The sequence below is a fragment of the Copadichromis virginalis genome, linkage group LG10, assembly GCF_057382275.1.
Source record: "Copadichromis virginalis isolate Kocher_CV1m ecotype Utaka linkage group LG10, C_Virginalis_male_GT1.1, whole genome shotgun sequence".
In the NCBI taxonomy this organism is placed as follows: Eukaryota; Metazoa; Chordata; class Actinopteri; order Cichliformes; family Cichlidae; genus Copadichromis; species Copadichromis virginalis.
In genome coordinates this window covers 18,002,102-18,026,727 of record NC_140627.1, presented here as the reverse complement: position 1 = coordinate 18,026,727, position 24,626 = coordinate 18,002,102, and the positions used below count along the sequence as shown (strand labels likewise).

Sequence of the window (24,626 nt, the reverse complement as noted above, 5' to 3'; positions counted from 1 at the left end):
AAACAGTAGAACTTGTAACAGTTAAGTCCTCTTTCACATTTTCCAAAATCATCTAAATTGGAGCATTTGCTGGGCCCATTCTAGCCAAGCCTTAACAGAACACTTGGCAAATAATGATTTTTAAAATGTACTCTGTACACTTTACTAGCAGTTGGTCACAAAAGCACATTTATTCTGTTCTTTAGACGAATCTACAAAAAAACCCACCAAAATTAACAGTTTTACACATAAAACTGGGACTAAAAAAACCCATTAAGAGTTATGAACCAAAAACTTGACCTATATCATGGTGTGCAGTGTGTTCTTTAAAAAAAAAGAAGAAACAAACAAGTGTCATCTCTTTAAAAAAAAAAAGATTATATATTATGTATAAAAAAATAATAATTCAAGCTCAGGTCCTCTACCAGAAGCCTGGGAGCTTCAGGGTCCTGTGCAACATCCCACAGGAGCTGCAAGATACATCTGGCCCTTTAGTGCCCTCTGCCAAAGCCTCATCAGAAATGGTGTCAGTGGAAGGGTGCCTGTAATTCTTTGGGTAACTTTCAATAATTTGCTGTACCCATCTCCACATTTCTATCAAAATATAGAGAAATGATAGGTGGATCAAGACTTGCACAGTAGTTTAGGTAACTCTGAGAAAGAATCCAACTGTAGAGCAATTTGAACAAATGATGGTTAAGGTACTTCCTGAATACCTGGTTATTAAAGTTTATTCAGCCGATTCCAGAGTTACTTCTTCATCTACTTTCAGGAAGTAAACAAATGCACACACACTCTTAGTGCAACACAAAACAGAATAAAATGAAGACAAAGCTTTTGAAAATGTGTACTTTTAATTTCAGTTCCCTTGGGGTGGGGTAGGACTGTTCAGGTGTGAGTGAGGAATGAAGGCAAAATATCACATCAATCCATGACACCACTTCATTTATCATCATAAATATTTTGTCTGCAATCATCCATACAGTACAATACACCAGCTCAGCCTAGAAAACATTGATTGTACACAAATAAAACATCTCATTTTATAAATCTTGATCTTTCTCGACAACAATCTAGAGGACTAGCGAGGCTGCTAGTAAAAGTTACTTCAAATGTTTTCCACTTTTCACACAGTTGGTGTTTTTTCCCCAAACTTAGGGGAGGATTTACCACAGTGAAACAAAACCAAATCCTATTGCCATTCAGTCTGGTGTAAGGGTTAGGAATATCAAAAGGACAGCTTTTGGAAAAGAGGAGTCACATCTTGTTAATATTGCTTCGTGATGGTCAAACAGACCAGCAGCTGGCCAGTGAAACTGCAGTTTTAGCCACGAGAAAGGCCAGGGTCATGCTGAACGACTTCTTTAGCCAAAACTCATAAAATTCAGGGGGGAATAAAAAACAAAAAAAACCAGAAGCCAAACAAACTTTAGAATTTCACCATTTGCTTTTCTAAGCTGTCTTTACAAGTACACATTTAAAGTGAAATGTTGTGGATTTTGCTTCAGTCGTTTCCAAAATTGAAATCAACAGACGTAGTCCATGCGAGCTAGCGCGCAGAAGGCAAAGAGCACAACATCAGTGAGAGCGCACATATCTGCACCTATACTTTGCTGTCTGTCATGCAAATGCAGGGACAAGAAGCTAGAGAAGTCACCCATTAACTGATGGAGGTTTCGTGGAGCACTCCCATCTGTCACTAGAGGCTACCATGAGTTAAATGCAGCATGGTTAAACATTCACTACATTAGGTTCTCCCTTCAAGTTGACAGAGGTTTGCCACGTCACTTTCTAAATTTAGAGGTTGTTTTGAGTAGCTCAATTACAGATTTGGTTTGGTAAAGGAATTCATTTCAGCATGTCGTCTGCAAAATGTCTTAAACTGGATAATTTTGTGTACAACACGTTGAATTCAAAATATAATAAACGTGATACAGTGATGATTAAAAGTTCAACATGTGCTATATTTTAATTGTCAACGACTGATGATTGTTTACTACTATAACAATGTTTACATTAAGAAAACACAGATGGATCATTAGTGTTATTACATCCAACCCCAACCACTAATCACAAGAGGTTTAAATATTAGTATGAGTTATATCAGACAGCTACAGTAATCTTCAGTATGAAGAAAGGTAACTATAGACGAATGTGTTCTGCTTCAGGAGGACTGAATGATATGACCCAATAACATGCCCTTGTTAACGTTAAAAAGATAAAATAAAAATCAAAAATGCACATATTAATGTACCATGTGCAAATGTAAAAGAGAGTGAAATTTATTATTTCCGGTTAAGTGAATCCAGTCAAGTTTGCTTGAAATACCCATCTCTCACAGGGATGCTCCAGGCTTAACCAATGTAAACATATTAAGTCCTGTCATTCAACAAACAGGCCTCTCTCTTCTCTTTGGGAAAATAAAATAAAATAAGTAAAGACTTGAACCAGTATGACTTTGGAAAGCTGTGGAATCGTCAACGATTGTTGCATATAAGATTCAAAGTCAAAGGATTTTCATGTTATGAGTAAAAATTACAGACCGAGCACTGCGGTGCTTGTAATCCAGAAGACCAGCACATATTGTCCCAAACAGCAGACCTTCCTTCACTTTAAACACGAGACATACAGTACAGCTGAACAGATGGAAAATAATTAAGAAAAAAAAGGAGATCAGATGCCAAATTAACCAAATGGCTAAACACAACATTGTGTGTTTTTTTTTTTTTTAATGTGCTACAAACAATCACGTATGTATTTGAAAAATAAAACAGTACTTAAATTTGAAATGTACATTGATTTGATAGTTTGAAGATTCCAGTGAACAGTGTAAAAACCCTTTCATGTGTGGATGGAAATCCTTTTTTATGAACTTGTCTTTCTTCCTTCAGGCCATGCTTTCTTTTAACTGATCAGCTCATATATAAGGAGGCACACTAGGAGAGAGATAAGGTCTGGGAGTTTTGAAGTGATGTTTACTGATATCTCAGTGTGTGTGTGTGTGTGTGTGTGTGTGTGTGTGTGTGTGTCTGGTTTAAGTTAAGAACTGGGAGCACTTGAGGAATACAATGATGGCCATAAACATGACTAACAAGTTCACACAGCAAAAGAGTGTTGAGATAGATTGGGATTGAGTCAAGTATAAGAGAGGGAAGGGAACGGTTAAAGGATTTTCAGGGAACAAAGCACAAAGAGAGGTTAAAGTGAAAAAAAGGAAATTGGGAAAAGAGGCACTAAAAGCCCTCTGACTCTTCATGAAACTGGCCACTTGGTTTCCTGCTGCACTTAGCTCATTCACGACTAATACCCTGTTATTCATCCGTCCAAACATCCTGCCATGCATTCATCTTGAATCTTCATCCAACCAGTTATTTCTTTGTTTCTCTCTGTAGTGGTCCTCTGTTAAATTGGGGGTTTCAACAGGTAACAGGTGGAGTTGTTGGCTGAGAAGGAAGCTACAGGAGGTCCAGCGAGGGCCTCTCATTGCTCTTCTAACCAGGAGGGCTTGTCAGCCCCTGGGGGCTTCAACTTTACATTGAACTGCTTCAGCGTTTGCTCAAGCTGCTGCTGGTTGCCAGCAAAGTATGCTGATATGGCATTATGGAAGAGAAGGAGCTGCTTATGCATCACCTTCACCTGAAAGACACCAGAGAGTTAGGGATTTAGTCTGTGCACATCATGAATGACAGAACTTAAATTAAACCTGGATAAAGATGTTTTTTTCGTTCATGATGACGTAATTATGCTTCTAACCTTATTCTCCTCCAGAAACTTGAGCTTAATGGCAACATCTGAGCGAAGACGTTCGTACTTGTCCTTTTGGACTTGGTACTGTTGCTGAGCAGCTTCTATACGGGCCATGGCTACAGCATCTCTTGGACCCATACTCAGTTCCTCAAGGTCTGACCGGTAGGCATCATACTCTAGTCTAAAAGTACACAAAAGGAGAGGAGATGATACAGTGCAACAATCTTGACAAAATAATGCTTTGTTTTAAAATTTCATCATAAATAAAATTAAAATAGAAGTTTTTAGCGAGGTCCTTGGAGATAAAGGATCAAACAAAATAACAGTTTCTCTTTCAGAGCTACAAATCAAAAAAGTTATTTCTCTCATCTGTCAGTTTCATATATAATATGCCAACTCTGCCCCTTAGCTGGTCATTCAGAAATATTTCCTAATGATTCGAATGATCTATTGACTCGAAGGTCTAACTGTTGGTCTGGTCACAGCTAATGGGCGATTTTGACACAACCATTAAATTAAGAGTTGCTGAGGGATGAGGTTTATTCAACCAGCCAACATGCAGTTTGCATCCAATCTTGCTTAAACCAACTGTGTATTTCTTCACATTAATAAATGTAATAATTTATCTAGTTGAAAATATTACTGTTTACATTATATATTAAATAAAAGTTTAGATATTTTATATTAAACTATTTTAACAGATCATATTGGCCACTGGAGGGCAGTAGAAGCACACCGAATGCATCATTACTGACATTATTGCCATCTTTTAAGTGGATATAGTAAATTTGTTAGCAAGCAGCTTCAGATTTACGCAAAGAGCAGGTATGAAACACAGTTATCCATTTAGAATAATGCTAAGGCCCCTGATTTAATTATGTACTCCATGTACTAACCTTGCATTTTCATACATCTTGATAGTCATCAGGGTGTCCTCCATGGTCTTGTTGACTAACGTATTGATGCTGGACACAAAGAAGTTAATGGCACCAAGTAAAGTCTCTCCGTTCTTACACAGCAACTTCTGAGTCTCTGCATTGTAACCGAATTCATCCTGTAAGCAACAAAAAAAAAAGTTTTTAAATGGCTAAAATAAACCTAATAATCATACTGGCATCAGTGTGGCTCACCAACAAAGCCACAAACAGTTAAAATACAAAGTGACATCTCACCCGAAGCTCGGGAGATTTCTGACTGAGGTCAGCAAAAGTGTCGCCAAGCGCATGCTGTGTCTGCACCATGTTGTAGAAATGGTTGGTCAGAGCTCTGGCCAGTCGTAGCACATTCTCGTATTTCCGTTTAGTGTCTCTCAGCACCTCAATCTGAGCCTCCAGCTCCAGGTCCACAGTCCGGGAACCCCGACCGAAACGCTCTGAGATCATTTGCTTTGTACACTATGACACGGTGGGAAGGAACAAAGAGACATGAGTTACACAAAAATAAATTTAAATTTGAAAAATTACCATTTTACAATAACGCTATTCGCTAATCACAGTTTTACTCAGTCAACATAACAAAATCTCAGATACCTTGTAAGTATTCAGACCCCATTTCTTCACTGTTTCTAGCTTTTCCACAGCCACACCGCGGGTCGTTTCCTCTGCCGTCATTGATGAGCTGCTGCTGCTGTGGTGCATGTTGGAACCTGAGGTGGAACACCCAGATATAGTAACACAAACACATGAACACAAGCAAAACCTTCTTGGACAGCAAAATTACCCCATACAAAATCAGATGAAACTGGATTTTTTTAACCACTGAAAGTGTCCAGGATCTAAGAAAGTTTAGACTGAGGATTGTTTAACATCTGTTATTCTGTAAGCCACGGCCAACCCTTAAACATAAATCAGAGAGCGTTAATGAGTGACTACAGAGCAGGAAAATACTAAAACTAAACTGGATAGAAATACTGGCAGAACAGAAAAACAAGATTTTTTTGGAAGACACCAAATCCTTTTTATGAAGCTGATTAAAGAAATACTGCAATATTCACACTGCAATATTCACACTGTTATATTGGCAATCTAATTAATCAACGTAGAGGCTGCGAACATCATTTTTCCCTCCTCAGTACCTTGATTGGACAGATGGCAGGATGGCTACTTTGCCTGGCCTTCATACGCAGCTCTATGACGTTAAATGGGTGTTTGGACGACAGAATGATTTTCAGTGAGCATTCATTATGGTAAGGAGTGGGAGTGGAATTTACATGTTTTTACTAATTAAGGGAATATTTTGGGTAATTTGATATTTATGTTTTAAACAGTTGTTAACAGTTGAAAAATGTCAAAAGTAGAATAATAACGAGGTACGAGGAAGATGTGGGAAAATGCAGGGAGATGCAAACAAGACCACAAGATAAACAAAGGGAGAAAGGGATAAGAATCATGCATGTAGGAGGGAATTGCAAAAAGAAGGTGGAGCACAAAAATAGAAAAGTACAAAGATGAAAAGGCAACATTAAGTACATGACAGTCAGTGAACAATGCAGAGAAATGAGCAATGATCACCAGAGTTTGAATTGCAGTCACACTAACTGCTAGGATGCTGTGTGTGGAGCAGACTGGTTAAAGCTTTTACTAAATAACAGCAGATGGGAAAAACTAACAATGTAAAATGTAAAAAGCTCAAGCCAAGGGAGCTCACTCTCGGGGCAGTATTTACTTTCATGGGAATAGGGTTGTAGTTTGTGTATATTCATTTTGTTTTCTTTGGTCTTTTAAAACATACTTTAAGATGTTCATAGTACAGTGAGATTCATATTAGTGTAGCATGACAAATGTTTGCATGGATTACACACATCAGTATAATTTCCTAAACATTCCCAATATAAACAGATTAGGATAACGCATTTTAAGAAAGTTTTACTTTATTTGACCTTAGAGAAGAGGTCTATAGTCTATAGTCTATAGTACCGTGACACTTACAATCCCCATATATCATTCACTATATGTTTAAAGGCAAATAATGGAAGTAAGAAAAATAATTTTAATACGTATTATTATATTATTATCACTTCAGATCAATCTTTTGACCTTGAAGGAAAGGTCAGAGGTCAAATGTGACATGATACTTAGTGTTGACAATACACAAGATACTTGTAAGAATAATAGTTTCTAAATTATAACTTGTTTTGATCAATAAATTATTAAGACGACCTTGTAGACCTTGATGGATGCAAGTCAAATTTTATTGTATTATTAACACGACCCCCTCTACACCCACGCAGAGTTTTATCAGAATTCATTTAAAACTTTTCAAGCTACTTGGACAAAGAATGGCACACACACTACAAAAAAAAAAACAACCTCCTTGAGTGAGTTAATAAGCATGAAGATGGATTTGGTTCAGTGGGTGCACACCCACACCTTACAAGAGAAACCAACCCAAAACCTACAAATGAGAAAGAAATACTGTTATAGAAAAAGCCACAAGGTGTCTACAAAAAGAGCAGCAGGCAGATGTAAGTGCAATGCCCTTGTTTCCACTGAAAAAGAGGAAAAACTGGTGAAAAAGGGCAGACAAGTCAATTCCCAGTCACCTAAAAAAAAGGAAGAAAAGGACACTCTACACAGAGCATATTTCCAAAATGAGCTATCAAAATGCACTTTTAATGCACTTGAGATCTTCTTTAATCACCTTACTTTACCCTAACTAACCTTGTCAATGGCATTTACAGATGTAACTGTAAAAACAATGCGAAATGTAAAAAAGAAATAGTATTTTGGAAATAAGCTCTCTATTATTAACAACAATAAGGTTAAGGCACCTAATCCTGTAACTGGGATCCTTTTGTTAAACTCAGCATTGTAGTGCACAGCAGGGCCTGTGAGAGAGGGAGGGATAAAGAATTATTTTATTAAATAAAGTTTTAACTATTTCCATCTAAAACTTTCTTTATATGCACCATCATTTGAAACAACAACAACCTCTGCTCCTCTTATTGCAAAACAAATTCTTAAAAATCTTTTTAAGGTTGATGAAAGGACAGATAAGCCAGCTTCAGTAATATCTATGATCACCATTATCAGATACATAAAAACAACATCATCATGGATTAAGTCATTTCTTTTAATGGTTCTTTAGTTGCCAAAGGAACAAAAAAAAAAAACAAAAAAAATACTATTTTCACAAAAGTACAAACATTGTGGCTATTGCACGGCCTTGGTGATATTTCCGTTTCAGTGTAGAGGCCCGAGTTTTCATGCTGAAGCCCTCTGCACCATCACCTTACCGCTTAAAAAACATTAATAAATCATGGACTGCTTTTTCCCCCCTCCTCAGCCATATGTGATGGTAAATGACTCTTGCTATCAAGGCTACCGTTTGTTTTCAAACAGGTTTAGCTGCATTTTAAGAACATGTTTTACGATGCACAGCACTTCCAGTAGAAGCATCACCGTATGGAAAAATGTGCTTTCATAAAATCAGTATTAGAAATGCACAGCTACACCACCCAAACCCTGTTATCAGTGTTGTAGACTGCAACCAGCTCATCAGTGAATAATGACATTTACTGATGGCGGTCGCCAGTGTTTGTCATTTGGGTGCCATCAGTTGTATGCTGGTAAAATGTTATTTAACTATAATGAATCTTTCTTTGTTTTGCTGGCACAAAAAGAGGTGATACAAAGCAAAAAGACAACAGTAAGTAACAACAGGCACTACCTTTTAAAGCACAGTCAGTAGGTAATAATACATTAATTGCAGCATGATCTTGTGGGTAGTCAGAGACAGTACAGAGCCTGAAAAAAACATCACAAATGAGTAATGGGAACAAAGGGTGAAGCAGCACTACCTTTGATTGAACTGGTGGGGATAATGCCCTCTGCTGTTCCTCCATAGCCCCCAGATACAATGCTAGTCTCGTTGAGATTGGGACCTGATACCATCACCTGCTGCAGGTCCTGCAAAATGTAATGTTAACAAAAAAAAAAAGAAAAAAGAAAAAGGATGGGCGGGATAAAAAGATGGGTTGGGGAAGGAATATACAGAAAGGAGATTGTGACTTGAGAGCCAAATTAAGATAACATAGGCTAAAGCCTCAGTCAAAAGGTTATCCACTGACAGTGAGACAAACACCACGTGAGGAATGTTAGGAAGCAAAATGGAAAAACTGTATGAAAGTGTTAAAAAAAACAAAAAAAACAAAACAGAAAACACATGACTAACGTGTCCGTCAATAATTAATCCAAGTGATCTGAATCTCCTGCAAACTTGAACTTCTATACACAGCTGTAATAAACTCAGAGTTTAATCCAGACAGTGATTTCAGTGATCTATGGAAAAGCACAAATAAGTAATTTTCTACTTATAATCGCCATCAGAGGCTTCTTTGAAGTTTTGGCTCAGGAACAGAGTTGGATTATGAGCCACTCTCTCCCTCGGGTTTTGTTTAAGCTGCGGTTCTCTTTTGTTTGACTTCCTGCTGAAGTATCAGCAATTTAAAAAATATGTAGGACTATAAGGAAGGAAAATCGAGAAAAAAAGGAGCCTAAGAACTTAAAAAAAGACTGAAAATGTATTCATGTCTGCAGGAAAGCCTCTTTTTCATACATCAAGTAATTTAACTATGAGTTAAATCATCTAAAAACTTAAAGGATGTAACAATTGGACATCTGATAAGTTGCTAAACATTTGCCTCATTTAGTTTAGATAAACAGAGTTACTTAATGGAAGTCTGTTTTTTCTGTTATTTCTGACGATTTAAAAAAAAAAAAAAAAAAAAAAAAAAAAAAAGGAACAAAGGAGCCCACATTTTCAAATGCTCATGCTTAGACTACACAGTGTGTGATAAGGAAATTACAGAATAACGCCCTGCAAGGGAAATGGCTATTTCCGCTTTGTAAACAAACACATAACATATGCGATACAACCTTAGAGTCAGAAAAAAAAATTACAACTGCTTTGATTTGACCCATCTTTAATGTCCTGAAAGCTTTGCTTCAGGGCATTATCTGGTTTTTAAGACTCATCTTGTAGTCAGACCTGCAGAATTAAATATTTCTTTTTTTTGTAATAAACACCGACTTACACATCAAAACAAGTAAAGCAAAATCACATCAACAACACAGCATTAGTATGACAATAAAGACCATTAGTATAAAACAGAACAATCTTGTTTTGTTAACCATCACCCACTAAAAATTTAGGCATCTCACACACTCACACACTCACACTCTATCTGGGCTACCTTAGGCAACCGAAAACGACACACACTAGACATCTTTGCATCTAATAATCAAATGGAGCATAACATCTCAAATTGACGGATATCCCACGAAACATGTCAGTCATTGGAGACTCTTTCTAGCTACAGTTAGTAGGAGTAAGTTTACCAGGCAAGCTGCACAGTGGTTTGAATTAAAGATCAAATATCTGACATTTTGTGAAACAAACCAGTGCAGCGATGCAAGGCAATTTAATTCCCCTTGAAGTCAAACCACTGAGCAGTACTACACACCATACTACAACATACACGCAAATGCACAAATGGCCTGCTCACCCTGGTGCCTCTGGAGCTCCCTACCTTCTCATCTAAGCTCCACTGCAGCTTTGCAGCCTGCACAGAGATGGAGGAGGGGGAGTGGGGGTGGGGGGGTTGGGTTGACAAACACAACAAGAACAACAACAGAAAAAGAAACAAACAGAAAAGGAGACAAAAGGGAAAAAATCCATGACTGAAATATGAAACAAGATAGGAGGATGCAAACGAAATCTCAGAAAAACCATTGCAATGTTCACAGACAGCAGTGATGCAGGATGGAGAGCAGTGATGACTTATATCACAGCTTGTCAGGTTGCATCATTAGACTAGATTATGTGATAATTTCAAGAGTCTAGTCTACATGGTGAACATGTTTGCATTCGATCTCCAATGTGATGCCATAGGTGCTTATAATATTAACTGTCACTGTCTGGAAAAAAGAAAATACAGACTCTAACACAACACTGTAAAAATTAAGCTATTCATACAAGACGTGGACATTAAAAGTGACAACATTAAGAAGGGAGGGGAAAAATATTAAAAGGGACTGAATGTAGACACAAAAATAAATCCATACAAGCAAAGTTTTAGTGCCCCAACTCCAGATTTCACAACTCTGACAAGTGGAAAAAAATTCCCCAACAATACTTTAACTGAAACAAACGTGCCAAAATAATGTTTTACCTTCAAGCCAAACAGAGTTCAATATAATAATAGTTGCCAGTCTAGACCATCCCGCAAAGGCCGACCAATTGGTTTAGCCAACCTGTGTTAGTAGTTCATAAAACCTCTTATCTTTAATAAGCATAACAGTGATCAGTGGCCACATAGCCTCAACCGTCTAGTCAAGGCAATGTCCCGTTTTCTATGGAAACATCTGCTTTACCTCTGGCCCAAACTGGAAAAAGATGCCAGACAGGTAAAGAGCACCTGTAGCTCCACGTGGCTGCTTGAATTAGCAGGACTTCCTATATTCTGAACACCATTTAAAAACTGAACACAATTTGAATTTGACTTGACAGGTAAAGTCAACATTTTCTTGTTTTTCTACTGTTCTAAACAAAATTTTTAATGGCTTAAAAAAAAAAAAAAAACAAAAAAAAAAAACAACAACATACAATTAAATACAAAGACCTTTAAAAAAAAAAAAAAGGGGGGGGGGGGCATTATATCTACGCAAATACATTTTAACCAAAAGTCTGTTTTAGCTATGCTTTATCATCATTCAGTCATTGTAACTCTTCCTTACAGCTCTGCCTTGTGTTATGACATCTGTTTAATGTGGGAGAAAGCTGACGCAAACGCCGATCCCTCCCTCGACACTTTGTTTGTACAGGTTCAATTCCTTTGCAGCCAAACTACCACAAGTCAAGCCAAAGCATGAAAAGATATAACTTTACAACTACCCACGGGATATTTATATAAATAAAGATTTATTTGCACAAGTAACCACCTGTGAGAAACTGTGTATGATGGTACAAGCATCTTAAAATGCTGTTATCTGAAGAGACACCAGAGAGCCTTTGCTGCCAAGACGTTGTTGGCAGTCAGTGATGTCTCTGTCACGTCAAGCTGCCAGTCACCATCCTTTTTCTGTCATGCACATGATGTTGCAACATCTGAAACTGGACCTGCTTTTTCTTTACCTGCCAGTCTTCATCCCATGTGAGAAATAACAGACTTGTGCAGCTTTAAATCAAGTGCTGCGCAGCAGATATCAATCTGATTTCACAGGGCTTTCAACCAAGGACAAAGCATCGCCAGTTTCAGATTAATTGCAGAGTTGCTATGACAACTGGTTAATATCCAATACAAAACAGTGCAGCCGAACACTTCTCATACATAAACATATTAAACTGAGGTAGTCACACCAAATGGTTGAACACACGCAACACACTGTAAGCTTTCCGAGAAGGAAGGTTGTTCTTTTACTACGTGTGAGCTGAGCACATAGTTTGATAAGCAAATACCCTAATGCAGTTCCCTGCCAGTGTTTCCGGCAGGATCTTCAGTCTGTTTGCCCAACAAGGTGTGCCTTGAGATGGAAGACAGCTAACAAACTGTTCCCAATATCTCTCAGAGAATCCACTACTACTTTACTTAATCCAAATCTCATATTGTCTTGTCCATTTAAAGTGTTTTCCCCTCCCCCATTCTGAAGCCGTTCTCACCTGGGGAAAAATGTGTGAGAATCCAACACTTGAGATCAATATAGACATATATTGCATCAGAGATTGATTGATTGATATATATTTATATATATCCCTTTATATGTTAGTGGGAACAGCTGTTCTCAGGGAAACAGCTGGTCTCCAACACCTGATTTCCCCATGGAAGCTCTTTCCACAGTTCTTGGTATGCAAGCTACATAACACAAGGCTTTGTGATATTGTGTAGTTGGCAACGCGTCAAACAACAGATAAACCTGTGCAGAAAACTAACTTCATTTAAAATTACTGTAAGATCTGGATCCTGCCTGTGAGTGACCATTCAGTGAATTAAGTCAAATAAAGGAAAAAGGTAAATAAACAGTAGGTCACTAGTTCGTATACTAAAGCACTCAAGGCTCACAGTTGTTAATAATAACATTATCTAAACTGTACTGTCCATACAGCTTGTACTTATTCACACTTTGCTGTGAATGGTGTGAAAGGAACAAGCATACCAGGCTAATCTTGTAGCAGCTAAGAAAAACATCCACTATGTCAAATTCAAACTTCAAACTCAAAAAAGTACCCATTTTTAATATTACTGAGCCAACCACCATTAACAACACATAATCAAACCTGATGTAATCAAAAGGCTAAAGTATCTAGGTTCAATTTTCCCTACAGGCTCTAATTTGAAAGATACACCACTGGCTGAAACATCGATGCTTTTCCTTTGTTTCATTCTTTTGGATAAAAATTGAAGCACAAAATAATGTGAGCGCCTGGCAAAAGACAGAAAAGTCCTTTTAGATTTATAATACACCATAAACTGTTTACAAAGAAATACAAACACAAAAAAAGATAATTAATGTATTCTTTACAACAAATAAAAAGATAAACAGCTCCGTTTCATGCGTACTCTGTTGGCAGCTATCTGACTTGAAAATACAAATTAGGTTTTGCTGACAGTTTGTTGTTTCACAAAAAACCAAAAAGGGGTTTTCTACAAGTGTTACACACAAGAGACTGAACTGATACGGCAGCCCGACCTACCTGTTCAAGGCTGTCGTCTTCTGTTAGTGTCCCTGTGTCACCGTTACTGTTGATAGGAATCTCCATTGTGGCAGCTTTATTCATAATGCTGTCTGTCATAATGCACTACACCTGTGAGAGAGAGAAAGAGAGAGCGAGACAAAGTGTGTAAACTAAAAACTACCAGGTGTAAATAAATTAAAAGTGGCAGAGATAGAAAAACTGTGCCGCTTTGAAGGGAAGAGACCAAAAGAGCTTAGTCTAAACAGCCCAACCATTAAGCAGATGGGATTATAATTACCACAAACAAGCGAGGAGGTGGTTTTCAAAGAGCAAGGCTACCGCTCAGCATAAAAACAACACACCTATGAAAGACTACTACACACAGATGCAGACAGTACAATGAGCCGCTTCGGTTAAGTGGCCACTCTGTTCTAAAGCACAATTGCACGACTGTGTGACCAGCATCCACTCCCTAAAAACCCAAAGTGAAGGGAAACAGCAAAATGTTTACATCACAACGCTCCAGTCATTTTAATGGCTCAAACTGATGCAGCCTGCCACACATTCATTTAAAACCCAAAAAGATAAACACGCAGTAATATGGACATCATATTTGACAGTAATAATAAATTCACTAATGAGGGCCACAGTTCAGTTTAATGCACAAAGCTAAATGCTAAAGCTAATGCCTATAATAATGACATTTTTCCACAAAAACTTTTCCAGATATAACCTGATGGAGCTGTATTGGCAAACACATGTGCCCAAATCAGTCAAGCAGGGTATTCAATTGTCTTTAACCTGTTTAATAGGCTAATCTGACTGAGACCATATAAGAACAAAACAGGTAATTGTCCAAACAATACACAGTGAGTGAGCGGGTGTCACATGTCCACCTTCAGGCATGCTATACCCAGGCACCACATGTAGCCAAAACCAAATTCAAGTAGCATCTGATACACCAAATTTCTTACTGTTTGCTACATGTGTGCAACTTTGGACAATGCCCAGACCTAATTCTCCCAGCACTTTCAGAGGTTTACCTGTGAAGTCAGCGATTGAGTTCATATTAGACAGTGAAAATGGAAATCAAACTTGTATCAGTAGGGCTTTTTTCAGACACTACATAAGCAAAAGGTTTGAGAAACACAGCCTCACTGAATTCAAATTCTTTCCATCTAGTTGCTAAGGCATATAAAAATCAAGCTATGCAGACTGCCTTTACAAATATTAGTGAAACAATAGGCCACTCTAAAAAGTTCACTGAATTTAAGTATGGTACTGTAATAGTATAACACTGTTAAAGCCAGTTTTATTATTACTGCAAAGTGGAAGTATTTGAGAGCCACATCAATTCATCCAAAAAGTGGTATTCCATGGAAAGTTAGAGAGCATGGTTGGCGAGTGCTGAGGCGCTGAGAATGTAAACGTCACCAACATTCTCCCAACTCAACAACTGCACAGTTTCAAACCTCCACTGACATTAACATCAGCACAAAGAAACTGTATAAAAGGGGCTTAATGGCATTAGGTTTCCATGACCGAACAGCTCCTCTGGGTGTAGTATAAAATACAAAAAACATACAAAAACTGCATTTTGGAAGCCTTTTTCAAAAACACTGTTTCTACAATGTACACTGACGAGATAATTAGAATTCCCCCCAACAAAACAAAAAAAACTTGCTCTAATGTTGATAAATTTCTGAAGACAAGAAAAAAAGGCAGGTTGATAATTATGGATGTGTGGGTGATTTGTGGTATATATTGTTAATTCTGAATGTGAAAAGATCTTAGAACTGGAGTTTCGAAGCCAATTACTCCATTTAACACATGACCCCACTTGGTATACAAAGCTGAGTCCCTCACCTAGTTTCCAATGCCACTGTAATATATTCTTCTTATTATGACAGCATTTGAATGTGACAAACTTGAGAGCAGAAGAGTGTGCGCAAGGCTTTTGAGGCGGCTCAGTCCCTGGCTTTGGGGAACTAAAGTAACTTTTAAGAGAGTCTAGCAGGTAACAAATGAATGCACTGATGAAGCAGAGCTTCACTGTCTAACCCAAGTTAATGAAAAGGTCATAAGAAATATCAGTAACTTCGCTACAAATTCTGTGATCAATTTGTGTTACTTTGGTAACTTAAACAGTCTTTGAGTCCTTGTGAACTATGCTATTAACTAGCAGACTAAAATTCAGCTGCTGTATGTTGCAGGGTTTTGGTAGATCCTTCCTGGTATTAATGTCCTATTGTTTGAAGGCAGGTATAGTACACGTAGTCCATGTTTACATTAGCTAAAGCCTCTCCTGAGGAGCTTTTCCATTTGTGAATGCACACTTGGCCATGCCATCTCTGTTGACTTACGACATTACAATAGATGTAGAAAACGTGTTTCTCTTGTTCAACAGCACCCATGGCAGACAGCTTACTGCAACTGTAATGTGGGTCGGATAGTTTAACAATTCTTCAGTTACTGTTCAGTAGGTTTTGTCTCTCAATCAAGTGAACTAGACAGGCTAAATAAATACCAAACGGCACATTATTTCATATATTCGTCTCATTAATTATTCGTAATTAGCAGCTTCGAAAATAGCATCAGAGGCAAACGCTATTAATAAACACTGACGTACAATAAGTCGACGGATGAAAGTAACTTTAAATCAATGGCAAATTTAAGAGTTCGTAATGCTTAAAAAAATATTAAGGCAAATACTGCAGAACAGGCTGGAGCTGTACTGAAACCCGGATGCAGTAGTAAATACGAGCCTAACAGGTGCGCCAGCACAGGTGTACAGTTTTCTCAGGTAACGCTATATTCAGGTCGCCGGTGAGTTCGGGCGAACAACGCAGTGATGGAGGGCCCATTTGACAAAAATCTGCTGAACTAAGGCAGAAATGCATTTTTGTGTGAAAAGAAGGCCCGCTTCCAGTTCACATATGCAGCTGTTGAGAAAAAGCTGGAGAAATGGTAAACAAATCTGCAAGCTCAACGTGCAAAGCCTGGTTCAGAGACGCAGAAATTAAAATAAATTAATAAATAAATAAACAATATATGACAGAACGCAGACAGAAAGGCAATGTGGCAGTTCTCAAACAGCTTGACTTACGGTCTGCTTGGTCCCGTCGTAAAAACAGAGCTGCTCGGAAAGCTAACGCGTAAGCTAATAGCAGGCTAGCGGCAGTGCATCCCAGCTCACGCGCGGCTCGGAGGAGGCTGCTGTGTCCGTGCTCAGTCCGTGGGCAACGACACAATACTCTTCTTTAAGGATGTTTCAGTGACATTGCGAGAAAAGTCTGGTTCTTACTGCTCTTGTCTTTGAGCTTTTTTCCCCCAATATCTTCTGTTTAATGAAGCCAGAGGGGGAACGCTTTACGGATCTGACGACACCGTGGATTTCATTTCGCAGACGCACTGCGAGCCAAAGATCGTCTACAAACAGGCGGGTCACTCGTTACAAATGGCGCTTTCCCGGCTTACTGCCACAATAAAATTATTATAATACATTTGAAACATGTATATATGTTTCTAAATAATTATATAAATACCTGCTTTTTTTATATGAAAACATCATATACACGAAATGAGTTGCCTTCACATATTTGTTTCATGTACTGAGAAATAAATGTTACAACTGAAAGCGCACTAATTAACAAATGACTACAAAGTATGATAATTAATTACTTTGGTTGATCATGAGTGTCCATTAGTTTAAAACTGAGTTGATAAACTGATTTTTTTTTTTTTTAAAGAAAGAAAAATGAAAACGCCACTGGATAAGTCATACTCTGAATCCTACAGGAAATTCGAACTGAGTGAGACTTCTTAGTTTTTTGTGTCTTCGCCCTCGATACGGCCCATCTTTGGGAGCATCTTGACAGGGCGTACGTGAACGTGTCAGAAAACTCTTGGTTGCTGAACATTAAACTCATGTAGGTGTTTGTTCAGTGACCTCATAGATGTTTGTTCTTTTAACTGCCCCAAGAAAAGCGTATGACCCCTGTGAATGGAAATGTGGGGCAGGTTTCTTTAGTCTAAGAAACCCTGCCCCGCTGTGGCTGCAATGCAGTAATGTACAAAAGTCTTGACTCTCCCCTCATTTCTTTGTATTTTCAATGAACCAGACTTTCTTGCATTTTATAAGTGATCTTGAGCGGTAGTTCTCCAGCTTTTCTGCAGGTCTTTCAAAGTTTTTCTATGGACATTGGCTGCTTTTTCATTTATTTTCAGTCCAGTCCTTTTACCTGAACATTTTTGCACCATCCAGGTGATTTACAAAAAGCTATTACCGGTACCTGAAAATATGGCATGTCTTGGCATAATGTCCTTAAAAATTGAGAAAACTGGACAATTGGCAGACTAGAGAAGAAGTGACGGGACTAAAAACCTAAATAAAATGTACAGTAAATGAACAGTATCAGAAAGTCACACCCTTAAAAATTATGAGAGGAAAGAGGACCTGAAACAGAACCTGGGGGATGCATCTGGCCCATCAGTTGATCCATCTAAAGTTTGTTGAAGTCTCATCAATGGAAGGGTGGGTGTCAGGAAGCTATTCTTAAGGAAGAGAAAAGACATGTCTGTCAAATTGTATATGAATTGGACAGCCACTAATGTAAGACAGCAGTTTTTACAGCCATCTGACTATGGAGGCTGTGACATGGTTTAGGGCTGCATTTGATCCTGTAGTATTGGAGATCTTGTCAAAACTGAAGAATTATGAATGCAGAAAGTGTCGTCAGGTTTTGCTCTACCATGCAATACCATATTAAAGCATCTGATTGTCAACAGCTTCATTTTTCAGTATGACAATGATCCCAAACACACTGACAATCAGTCGTGTATTAGGCTCCCCAGAGCCAAGACCTCTTAATGTCGAAGCAGTGTGAAATAATGTTGACAGAACAGAATGAAATGCAACCAACATCCAAATAAGAGCTTTGAATGTCCTTCAAAAAACCTGGTTAACTATTCATGAAGACTACTAATAGAAACGACAAGAAAGCTTGGCTAAGAGAGTTCAGGCTGTGCTGAGGAATAAAGGTGGTCATGCCAGCATTTGACTTTCAAGTTTGTTAGAATTGTTCCGCCTCTGTTTTTCCCCTTGTGTAATCATGCATGAAATACTCTACATGTTTCGATAAATTGCTGCATTCTCATCTTTCTAGGAAGATATAAAGACTTGAAGGGTAGCTCAAGACTTTTGCACAACACTTTACTCAATTGTAAAATGAAAAAAGGGTTTTCCACACTACAGTCAGTTTAATGGAAATATGCAAAAACAACAACAACATGTTCTACACACTTTAGCATACATCATTATTACTGTACACTGACATTATAGCTTATAAGTGATTTTTAAAGAAGCCAGAGTCCAGAAAGATTTAAACCCGGGTCCTTCTTACTGTAAGACAACAGTGCTAGCCACCGCTTCAAAAATTGGGTTATTTTACACAGGATCACAGCTGTTTTGGAGATGGGTTATCTGTGGTTTCTTTCATTGGTCTTTAATTTCACAGATCTTTATAATAATAATAATAATAATAATAATGGATTGCATTTATATAGCGCTTTTCGAGACCCTCAGAGCGCTTTTTACAATGCCACTATTCATTCACTCTCACATTCACACACTGGTGGAGGCAGCTACAGTTGTAGCCACAGCTGCCCTGGGGTAGGTTGACAGAGGCGAGGCTGCCATATCGTGCCATCGGCCCCTCTGGCCATCACCACTAGGCGGTAGGTGAAGTGTCTTGCCCAAGGACACAACGACCGAGACTGTCCAAGCCAGGGCTCGAACCGGCAACCTTCCAAGACGAACTGCCAACTCTTGAGCCACGAATGCCTCGTCGACCGCTCTTTAGTGAGTTTTAGGACCATCTCATTTGTGTGGTCCTCTTCTTTGTGTTGGTTTAATGTCCAAATTTCAGCCTCTGTGTTAAGTAACAACTCTGCCCTCTGTGGGTGTGCTTTAGTATGTGATTTGAATGACGAGGAAACTCTTGTGGGCCACTGCTGTTTGTGTCTTTTCCTATTTTACAGTGTAAAATGATATATAGTACTCATAATAACAATAATCATATATTTCACAATATTGATAAGCTTTTATTTTGTTTGTTTGTTTTTATAAAGTAAATCAAATCTATAATATAATAGTGAATATGTAAAGACATACTGGTGACTCAGCGGTGCATTAATAGTTGTTTCACAGAAGGTGAACAGCAGTAAAAAAGTGCTCCAGTAATTCATGTGTGCCTTTGAGCACATTAATACTCAGCCCACTCCACTCCCTTGCAGGAACCCGCTGATCATTAGCGTGTGATTGAGCCTCTCATTGAAATTTGATGACAGAAAGAAGTAAATGTGCGAGCATAACACAGACACAGCATATTCTTGATGTGACTGTACAGTATGTGTAGGTTATGAATGAAAGCCCTGTGATTAGTGATGGGCTGAGGAGTTTCAAACGGCTCCTGCAGTCATTCATATTCTGAGGAAAGAGCTGGGAAGTGAAAATAAAGGGAAAAAGTGAGTGTTTTATTCATGAACAGAAGGGAAGTTGAAAGCAGTGCGAAGCCAAAAGAAACTCTTTCAGGCTTTTTTGGAAGAGGGTGTGAAATATCATATTGGAACATTTTACTAATGCAAGTGTGCTGGGATACACTATGAGTTTTCCAGCTGTTCATACGGGATTTTCCTTGTTCTTTTTTTAAAAAGTGTTGTTGTTTTCTTCTCCTCTTTTATTTGTTTGTTTGTTTGTTGATACCAGTCTCTGTCACTGCCTGCTCGACTGGACACGTGGAAGCTTGTCCTCTTCTTTTAAAGCAATGAAAGTGTTTTACAGCTTGCAGACATGTTAACAGTATAATCACATACACCATAATTAGCTACAGCTGCTGCTACTGCAAATGTGTGTGCACAGTGCTGTCCACCCAGATTATAGCCTACACCCGCCGTGGTCCCACCCGCGATTGGCCGGATACCATCAATTTTTTATAGTTATGATTGTGCAGTGAATCTTGATTTATTTCATTGAGGTGGTTTAACACAGGGGAGATAGATAAAATGATAAATACCTGGGAGATGATATCTGAGAGGCAGTCAAGTATGAAAACATTTTTATAAATGATGATCTTTAAAGAAATGTGAAAACAAGCGTGTGCTGTTTCTGGGGGACAACTAGTGAAATGAAATGTGAATCACTATCTCTTACACTAAAATGTACAGAAAGGTATTTATGCACTCACTTTCATGTTCACAATTATAGAGAAGCCTTCTTTAAATTCTAATTTAATTTAAATTCATCCCAAAACTGGATGGTAATTTGGAATAAAAAAAGTGTGCTGTTGACAAAAATTGCTTTCCCAAAAGCTTATGTTGGACGTCCTCTTCATTGCAAAGTTGTACCACCTTAACTTTAAATCAAGGGCCATAATTCAGCTGATTTTTATGCGAAAAATAACACATACATTGGCCACTTTATTATGGTACCTTGCTAATACTGGGTTGGACCCCCTTTTACCTTCAGACCTGCCTTATTTCGCTTACCTTCAGTAAGGTGGTGGAAAAATTTCCTTGTCCAATCTTGGGTGAGCCCGTACAAATTAAAGCCACAGTTTCCTGTTCCTTTATGGTCTTCTGCTGCTGTAGCTCATCTGCTTAAAAGTTTTACATGTTGTGGATTTAGAGATGCTCTTCTGCATGCTTTGGCATCATCTGCATTATTCTTGGCTTCCTATTTGCTCAAAGCAGTCTGGACATTTTCATTTAATCTCTAATATTAACTGCCCCTCACTGGATATTTTTCCTTTACTTGATCATTCTCTGTAAACCCCAGAAATGGCTTTGTGGAAAAATCCCAGTAGATCAGCATTTTCTGAAATACTCAGACCAGCCAGTCTGGCACCAGCAACTGTGACACATTCAAAGTCACTTAAATCACCTTTATTCCCCATTCTGATGCTCAATTTGAACTTCAGCGGGTCATCTTGACTCTGTCTCCAAGCCTAAAAGCACTGAGTTTTCTGTTATGTGATTGGCCGATTAGTTATTTGTGTGAAAAAGCAAACAACCAAGTGTAACTAGCTGAGTAGCCACTGTCGATTAACCCCTCCTGGTTTTCCTCTCATTGGTAGTTAAATCAGTAGGAAAACTTGTCAATATGCAAACAACATGAGGTCAATGAACACATGTGGAAAAATGGAGATGGCGTGAGCACTGGTAGGGTGAATACCACCACGCTTTCCTGCTACCAGAAAAGAAGAATTAGCCATGTGAAACACAGAGGAGGTAAGAACACATTTTTACTGTTGTAGAAAGTGAGAGAGAAAGTTTTGATCTCTTGGTTAGTCAGCGGCCACATGTGAGTGTGAGTCTGGCTGTACCGCCACTGTTTACTGGAATCAGGAGATGTTTTTTACTTACTCATTCATTATTTTGCAGACTCACCTGTTGACTCACATACAGATTCACGCACATTTAAAGTCTATCGCACACAAGATGTTTTTCCCCACTCATACTGCACATAAGAAATTAGAAATCAGCACATTTGACATGTGCGACCTGTGCAAAGTTTGACAAATATCATAAATCGGTTTATCAAACGGAATATCATCACTTCCATGGCAAAATGTTCATTATTTTCATTATGTACAGCACTTTGGTTCAACCCGTGTTGTTTTTAAATGTGCTTATAAATAAATTTGATTCATGATTTGAAAATACTGAATTAGTTTTAACTTTTTGTATACCTGATATGTCCTCATGGTGGCACCAAATCCCAAACCTAACCAAGTTTAATGTTTCCAGTAAAGAATGCGCCACGGCGTTAAAATCACTGACAGGTTACTTGTAGATTATTGATCATCTCATCAACATTGAATGTTCTTGGCTTGGGGGCAAACGATCCAATCCACTGACCTGCTTAATATCAAGCAGGTTTTCATCTTGTTGCTGATCTCTACAAATACACAAAAAAACAGACATCATATAAAAACTTCTGCAAGCTTCCTTTGCTCTCATTACGCTCTTTAAAAACTCCTCAAGTCCTCTTTGATATCATCTCTTCTAAGAGATATGATGAGACCACATGATAATAACCATGGCAGCTTTTATGTTTATTTAATGATCTAAAACCTGCTTGAAATCATCTGCTGACTCCATGTAGTCTCCTCTGCTTATTGCAAACAGGACCTGTAATGAACACGCCAGTCACCACCAAGCCCTGAGCAAATGGCACTGATGTATTTTCTCTAAGAGACCACAGCAGCCTTGATTGCTTTGTTCATCAGCTAATGAGAAACGCTGCTAATAGACTGATGTTCTCTTTGAAGTGTTTACATTGTAGATAGACACCCCACCCTCTTCTTAAACAAAGAGGGTTTGATCTCACAGGGGTTGTTTAACACCCAAGCTGAATGCTCTCCATTAAAAGATACTTGATTAATGTGTTTCCTTTGAAGCAGGCACACGTGCTCACAAATGTCTATTTCTTGTATGCTTTTTGAGATCATGTGAGTTTAATATTTTGATTAACGCCAAAGCGTAGCAGGATAGACCAATCTTCAATTGGAGCTTCTGTCCATTCAAGGGTCAGTTAGAAAAGAATTATGCAATATTTTAGTTCACTATGAATCAATCAATCTATAAATAAATAGAATTAAAAGAAGAAGGTGGTGTTTTTGGATGTTTTTCTAGCATCGTTGTTTAGGAGCCAGTTTAAAATTCCATTAAGACAACTACTTGAGCTGGCCTTCAATTTCTTTAGGTTTAATATCTGTTACCACAACCCTGAACTGGACAAGCAAAAGAAAATGGATGGATTTCATGATTAAATTAATAAATGTCGCTTGCACATTCACAACAATGATAATAATACATTCAAGACCACTTTGCATGGAGTTGCAGAGTTGAAATGGGGTCAACACATGATGTAGGCATGTCAACTGAGCTACCTCAGTGACAACCTGAGCAAAGGTATTCAGAGAGGAATGCTCCGAAATGTGAGTGAATGCTCTGCAAAAGAAAGTGGACCTTGAGTTAAAAAGCTTACAACATAAAGAAGAACATGATGATTTAGATGTCAAAGAAAATTATTTATTCACAAAAAAAGACCAAATAAATGTAAAATAGGTAAAAAATGTAGAGGGAGAAAATTAGTAGACAAACAGAAAACATGTTTATGGGCAGCTGACATCTTTACACAGGTGCCCATGGTCTGTAATGGGAGACCTCAGAACACACAGACCAAACATAGACACACAATGGCACGTAACTTTAGGTTATCCATGTCAAGAGGCTGTCCTTGAGCCTTCAAGCGTTTGACCCCTACTTAAAGTAGCCTACGGGTAACTCTCATTAATTGGCACAAACAGCTATTACCATAGCAACAACAGTCTGGACTCTCATTTTTTTTTAGCTGTAATGTTTTACCTTTGAACCTCAACTGACAGTCTGATAATGCTTCTTACCACCACTGATTCATCACTGATAAGCATTGATGTAGATGCATGTTGAACACAGTATTAAACTCTCCCACTGAAGAATTAGTAATTCCTTGTGAGGCTTTTGCAATGCTGGAAGCATTCAGTGTTCCCCCTGTATGCCAGACATGTTATTAATGCTTCCTAAGTTTATTTTGCTTTTGAAACCAGCTACCTGCACTTGGCAGAGCACACCATAGCTTGTTAAAAACCACACAAATGTACAATGTACACTCGCATAATAGACACAGATGTGGTCAAATAAGAAGGCTGTGGCCAAAAGCATTTGCCTTAGTTGCCAAGACTGGTGTTTTACAGCTGTATTTGTTCCTGAAGCTCCAGGTTTATAGTGCACTCCACGTTACATCTAAACAGCGCCAGAGTATAAAGGGGGCTAGCACATACCCCCTCACCTCAACCATGCCACACACACACACAGGAGTATGAGGCCTGCCCATACACACTTAGCACGAAACAGCCCACATCAAAGCAAACACACTAATCCAGCCAGGAAACTGTGGATCCATAGATCTAATCACAAAAGTGGAGAAAAATGCAAATTAAATAAAATAAAGAGTTATCTCCTAAACATTTACAACATCTGGTTTTAATCACTTTTTAATATGAGCAATGATTCTTTACCTTAACGTTATTTATAGACCTTTAGGGATATTTCTCTCTAAAAACATTTGCCCAGTGGTACTTGGATTAGTGAGCTCATCGCCGAATTGCTTACAACCTTTCATAGAC

At 38.3% G+C, this 24,626-nt stretch overlaps 1 protein-coding gene across 3 annotated transcripts; it reads right to left on the bottom strand.

The window, feature by feature from the left end:
* Nucleotides 1–1,922: 1,922 nt before the first annotated feature.
* arfip2b (ADP-ribosylation factor interacting protein 2b) lies at nt 1,923–16,809 on the bottom strand. Of its 3 annotated transcripts, none has more exons than XM_085470363.1 (9): nt 16,505–16,809; nt 13,417–13,527; nt 10,232–10,288; nt 8,525–8,633; nt 5,256–5,371; nt 4,899–5,120; nt 4,623–4,780; nt 3,733–3,907; nt 1,923–3,615 (listed from the first exon to the last, which is right to left on the bottom strand). In XM_085470363.1, exons 2-9 carry the CDS (start codon nt 13,513–13,515, stop codon nt 3,460–3,462), a joined length of 1,092 nt encoding a protein of 363 aa, XP_085326489.1. In that variant the 5' UTR covers nt 13,516–13,527; nt 16,505–16,809; the 3' UTR covers nt 1,923–3,459. The 3 variants fall into 3 exon arrangements, with proteins under 3 accessions (XP_085326489.1, XP_085326490.1, XP_085326491.1); XM_085470364.1 differs by having other exon boundaries at nt 10,256–10,288; XM_085470365.1 differs by lacking the exon at nt 10,232–10,288.
* Nucleotides 16,810–24,626: the final 7,817 nt, after the last annotated feature.

Bases quoted from the DNA above. Each gene is read 5' to 3' on its own strand.
- arfip2b (XM_085470363.1), bottom strand. From the start codon at position 13,515: ATGACAGACAGCATTATGAATAAAGCTGCCACAATGGAGATTCCTATC. The intron at 4,781-4,898 runs GTGAGATGTCAC...TGTTGCTTACAG, and splicing joins AGAAATCTCCCGAGCTTCGG to GATGAATTCGGTTACAATGC. The intron at 3,908-4,622 runs GTTAGTACATGG...GTGTACTTTTAG, and splicing joins AAGATGTATGAAAATGCAAG to ACTAGAGTATGATGCCTACC.